At 33.6% G+C, this 5,648-nt stretch overlaps 1 protein-coding gene across 1 annotated transcript; it reads left to right on the top strand.

Annotated features, from left to right (window-relative positions):
• The first annotated feature begins 1,810 nt into the window (after positions 1-1,810).
• On the top strand, positions 1,811-3,784 carry LOC100248764 (protein STRICTOSIDINE SYNTHASE-LIKE 10). The gene is made up of 3 exons (XM_002273728.5): positions 1,811-2,213; positions 2,311-2,574; positions 3,078-3,784. Exons 1-3 carry the CDS (start codon positions 1,933-1,935, stop codon positions 3,643-3,645), a joined length of 1,113 nt encoding a protein of 370 aa, XP_002273764.1. The 5' UTR covers positions 1,811-1,932; the 3' UTR covers positions 3,646-3,784.
• The last annotated feature ends 1,864 nt before the right edge of the window (positions 3,785-5,648 follow it).

Raw genomic sequence — 5,648 nt, 5'->3', positions numbered from 1 at the left:
TATTATATCAAGTTTTTTATCAAGGCAAAATGGTAGTTTTGATTTTTCTGAAGGATTAAAGGATCTGTCCTAAGTGTAGATGGCAAACCCACCTCACTACGAAAACACATGCCCTTAACAGCTGCTGCTGCGGCATGTGGTATGTGGGTGGGTGTCCTTAGGAAATCCCTCCGGGGCACCATATCCCTCCCAAATTATCTCTTTCCTTGGAATCACATGCCTGGATTATTAGAAAAATCAAAATGTACACAGTATTAAGGTTTTTAAATTGCTTCTCTCTCTCTTATTTTTTTCAAAAAAAAGTACAATTTTGAAATATTGATATGAGAAAACAAATGGTGATGACCAAAAAAGGAAACCACATACCATAAACCAATAAATATGAGTGGGTATACGTATTAGATGACCCACATATTGTAGGTATAAGAAAAAAGGTATCTTCCCATTACCATTGGCGTCCCCCCGAATTCCCATGGGGCATTTCTATGCTTTGCCTTGGAATCACGTGCTTGGATTTTTTTAATTTGAAAAGCCATTTACTTAACAGAATATTAAAAGCATCAACAGCTTTAGAAAACAACTTCAAAACCGTTATTAATTGTAAAGCATTTTCACTTTTTCCTGCTTGGTTTGTGGCCAGCAGAGGAATTCACGGAGACTTGGGGATGAAGGTGATTCGTTAGACAACGCGCCAATAATTTGACCAAATAAAAAAATAAAAAAATTGATATATTAAAAAGAAAGAAAAATTCAAAAAAGCGTCCATAAAATTTTTCCTGGGCTTCTGAACGAGAAATACTTGGGCTGGATAAGGCTTTTACGTGGATTCCTAGAGCCATCTCCTGCAGTATTGGGCCCCAAACTGCATATTAACATCCAAGCTAATGGTATTGGGTCCTTTTTCCCATCTCTCCAAAAGGGCCTTCTTTAGGATCGTAACCTTTTCCCACTCTTGGGCTAAAGCCCAATCTCAATCCAAAGCCTGAAGACCAAATCGTAGTGAGTGGGCTTCGGTCTAATTTTAGATTGTTCAAACTTAGTAACTTAAATTGATTTCAAATTAAATTGTTCTTTTAACTTTTAAGGTTTTGATTTAAAACTTATTATTTTTATTTTTATTTTAAGTATTAAGATTGTTTTTATAAAGTTAACTTAATTTTTTTAAATGATCAAATTGACATATCCACCCTTATTAATTTTAACTAATATTTATATTTGTTGATTTTAATCGGTATTTATCCTTATTAACTTTAAACAATAAAAATGTTTGTTAAAATTATATATTAAAAATATTTTAATATGACTAAAAATATTCACTATTAAAAATGAGTTGCAGTTAAGTTTTAGATATAAAAGAAACTTTCACTAAATGTAAACTAATAGGGGGGAAATTTTTATACTTAAGAATAAGTTATTTAGTTTAACTTATTTCTTTAAGTTATTTTTAATTTAAGTCATAATATTGAACTAGTTTACCAAATAACTTGAATGTGCTTAATAACTCAAATTAAGTTATTAAATCATATTAAGTAATTAAGTTAGTTTGTAACAGGAGATTCATAACCTTAGCCCATCGTTGGCTAGAGCCCAATAATCCACGTCATTGGGACATCAGTCCAATATGATGAGGCCCCATTCCTCACTTGGCAAACATTCGTAAGGCCTATAGACCACGAGAATTTAAAAGGTAAGGCCCAATAAAGGCATAAATTTGGTAACTTGGCCCAGCCAATTTCCTTTCCAAATTTGGGCCAGGTGAGGTCCTAGTGGGCACAGCGAATTTAGACTATTTGGTAGTTTCATTAAAGTCACGTGCGTCCTAGTAAATGACACCTCATGTTCCACGACGTGTAGCCCTCCCGCTCCCAGTGGAGAAAAGGGTCAACAAAGATTTTAGATTGGCTTCGTTTCATTCAGTCTCTTCAGAAAGCCATGAACACGAAGCTCATACTCACTGCAATAACCCTAGCAGCAATCTCCATCATCCTCGCCGTTAATTCAAATCATCTCTTTAAACCGCCTTCGATTCCCGGCACTCATGACCTCCTGCACGGCTCGGAAGTAATCCAAGTCACCGGAGCCTTCGGACCGGAGAGTATAGCTTTCGACCCCAAAGGGGAAGGGCCCTACACCGGCGTCGCAGACGGCCGGGTTCTTAAATGGGAAGGGGATGGCCGCGGATGGACCGATTTTGCTGTCACCACTTCCGAAAGGTACGGTACTTCTTAATTTGGAGTTAATTGGTTTTTTTCTTCTTCTTGGAAATTGATAGTATTCGATGAATTGAAACCCTAATTTTGATGGGAGAAGGAAGGAGTGTGTGAGGCCGTTTGCTCCGGAGATGGAACATATATGTGGAAGGCCGCTGGGGCTGCGATTTGACAAGAAAACGGGAGATCTGTATATCGCAGATGCCTACTTTGGGCTTCAAGTGGTGGAGCCAAATGGAGGTTTGGCCACCCCACTGGTGACGGAGGTTGAAGGCCGGCGATTGCTCTTCACCAACGATATGGACATCGACGAAGTTGAAGATGTGATTTATTTCACTGACACCAGCACAGATTTCCACAGACGGTAACTCCTGTATCTGCAAGCTCTTTTGTTCCTGCTTGGTAGCAGATAGGAACAGGATCACTGTTCTCTGTTTTCCAATACAATAACAATAAAAGAAAAATAACAATTGAAGTTTGATATCATTCTTTTGAATACTAATTTATTCCATTCATTGTTCGAAAACATTCCGGAATTAAAATACTATATTTCACATTGTTAAAATTCTTTAGCCATTAATAGCAATGCATGTTTTTGGTTTTTGAGAATAAAAATGTTTCCCAAATAATTATTTTGATGTTTTCTCCGCCAACCACCCTTGGTTTCCTTCTTTTGATGGTATCAAGTTGCTTGAAGAAGTGATTATAGGGGGAAATTTAATGGCTTGGTTTAAATGACTTCTTCAGGGAGTTTAGAATTATACTTCTACTTCTGATCATCTCTAAAAATGATTGCTATTTTTCATCTAGTCATGGGGGATTTGAAGAAAGAAAATGATTTCTTGTCTATCTCTTCATCATTTGCAGACAATTCATGGCAGCACTCTTAAGCGGGGACAATACAGGCAGATTGATGAAGTATGATAAATCAAGCAAAGAAGTGACAGTTTTGCTACGGGGACTTGCTTTTGCCAATGGCGTAGCAATGAGCAAAGACCGCTCCTTTGTGCTGGTAGCTGAAACCACTACCGGTAAGATCATAAGGTATTGGCTTAAGGGTCCTAATGCTGGAAAATCGGACGTTTTCGCAGAGGTACCAGGGTATCCAGACAACGTCAGAAGGAATTCGAAAGGAGAGTTTTGGGTGGCTTTGCATGCCAAAAAGGGACCTCATGCAAATTGGATTACTTCTAATTCATGGGTTGGGAAGACATTGTTGAAGCTTCCACTAACCTTCAAGCAACTACACAAACTCATAGTGGTAGAGGCCCATGCTACTGCTATCAAGCTGAGCGAGGAAGGGCAAGTTTTGGAGGTTTTAGAAGATTGTGAAGGGAAAAGTATGAGGTTTATCAGTGAGGTGGAGGAGCATAATGGAAAGCTGTGGCTTGGATCAGTGATGATGCCCTTCATCGGCGTTTATGATTTGCATTAGAGAAGTGCTTTCTTCATCTCGAGGTAAGCTGTGTGACTGAATTTTGTGGCCTATATGAACTTAATTGCCCAATTGCCACATATTTATGTACTTTTAGCTAAGTTATTTAAAATACAAAATTGCATACATTTTAATGCCAGTTTACCTGTTCTTGTATGCTGAACTTCCGTTCCAAAGAACGGGGGCGTCCGAGGCTTTCCATAAGGCATTGTTCAATCCAATTATTCATCACTCCTCAGTTTTGATTATTTGGCTCCCTGTGTAAACCTTTGCGGATGTGTGATACTTTAAATAAATGATATAAAATTGTGAAGATATTTTAAATAAAATAAATAAATAGAATTTCAATTATGTGAACAAATATATAAATAAGAAAATTGAGAATTTTATAATCAATAAAATTAAATGAGTCATCACTATTCATAGTTAATTGCTGGGGAGGCGCATATAATGTCTTTTGAATTTCCATTTTTCTAACGTGTAAATACACTTGATCATTAACAATTTTCTGAATTTCGATAATTAATACCCCTATAAATATATCTTGTTAATAAATTTTTTTAAAGGTGATTTTAGATATTTATAGTACCCTTGATGGAATGTTAATGAAACTAACCTTTAAAAAAAAAAAATCAAAATTCTATTGGGTTCATAATTTTAGTAGAAATTTTCACTTCAGGCATTGTCATTTCACAATAATTTATATGTTTGTGTTCATACATTTCCTTATAAATGAATGATAATATAGAGATGTTTAGTAAAAATTAATATTTGTTACTCGACTTAAATCGATATTAAGTTGAATTATTCTTAATATAAATAAATTATCACTTAAAAATAATAAAAATAAATATTAGTTAAAATTAATAAAAGTAAATATGTCACTTTGATGATTTAAAATAAATTTTGAGTTAACTTTACTAAACAATTTTAATACTTTAAATAACAAATAAATAATGAGTTTTAAGTTAAGTACTTTAAGCGGTGTTTTGTAAAACTTCATACTTGTTACTTAATAATTTAAATTCAATCGTGAGAGTAATTAAGATTAATGAGAGTAAAAAAATAAAATGAAGATATGGATTTAAACACAAGTTAATTATTTTTATTTTTATTTATTTTTTTTTTTATTTTAAGTCATACCATTAAAATATTTTATCAAATATATTTAATCTGCTTAATTACTCAAATTAAATCATTAAGTCACTTTTAAGTTATTAAGTTTATTTACCTGGAGGAATCAAATGAATGTATTTTTAGATTAGGAAAATATTATCCAAACCCCAAATATTAGAAGGTCGAAGAAATTAAGAACTTATTTGATAACTATTTTTTAAAACGGTTTTCTGTTATTCAAAACAAAAGACATACAAAATATGTCAGATAACCAAAAGCTGTTTTTATATTTTTAATTTTTAAGAATAAAAAATATGGTGTTTTCGGATAACATATTTTACTTATTTTTTATTGTTTTTTGTTGTAAAATTATAAAGTGAAAGAAGAAGAAAACAAGAAAGATAAATTAGAATGTGGGAAGAAAATAGAATAGATTTTCATTAGAGGTATCTCCCTTTTATAAGGAGTCACAAAGAGATATACATCAAAGTGGATGATCATCCACAAGTTCCCATAATTCGACAAAATCTCATATTTTATAACACTCTCCCTTGGATGATCATAACAGTATGCTTCATTAAAACCTTACTAGGAAAAACCCTAGTGAAGGAAAAATAGTGCAATATTCTTTTGGATTATTACAATTGTCTCGTTAAAAACCTTGCCAGTAAAACCTAATGGGACAAAACCTGGACAAAAGAAAAAAGAGTGCAGTTATCATTCTCCCCCTCATGTAAAATGATTATGATTTCTTCAATATTTCAAATGGAAGATCTCTCAATATTCACATTCCAATTTCATACCTTAACTTTTCAATGTGGTCGAAGGTAACGCCTTTGTGAATAAATCTACTAGATTATTGCATGACCGAACATTTTATGAATCCT

Source organism: Vitis vinifera, chromosome 8 (genome assembly GCF_030704535.1).
Source record: "Vitis vinifera cultivar Pinot Noir 40024 chromosome 8, ASM3070453v1".
In the NCBI taxonomy this organism is placed as follows: domain Eukaryota; kingdom Viridiplantae; phylum Streptophyta; class Magnoliopsida; order Vitales; family Vitaceae; genus Vitis; species Vitis vinifera.
This window is presented reverse-complemented; position numbering and strand designations above follow the sequence as displayed.

Coding starts and splice junctions, on each gene's coding strand:
- LOC100248764 (XM_002273728.5), top strand. CDS start 1,933: ATGAACACGAAGCTCATACTCACTGCAATAACCCTAGCAGCAATCTCC. Junction 2,214..2,310: donor GCTGTCACCACTTCCGAAAG/GTACGGTACTTC, acceptor TGATGGGAGAAG/GAAGGAGTGTGTGAGGCCGT. Junction 2,575..3,077: donor AGCACAGATTTCCACAGACG/GTAACTCCTGTA, acceptor CATCATTTGCAG/ACAATTCATGGCAGCACTCT.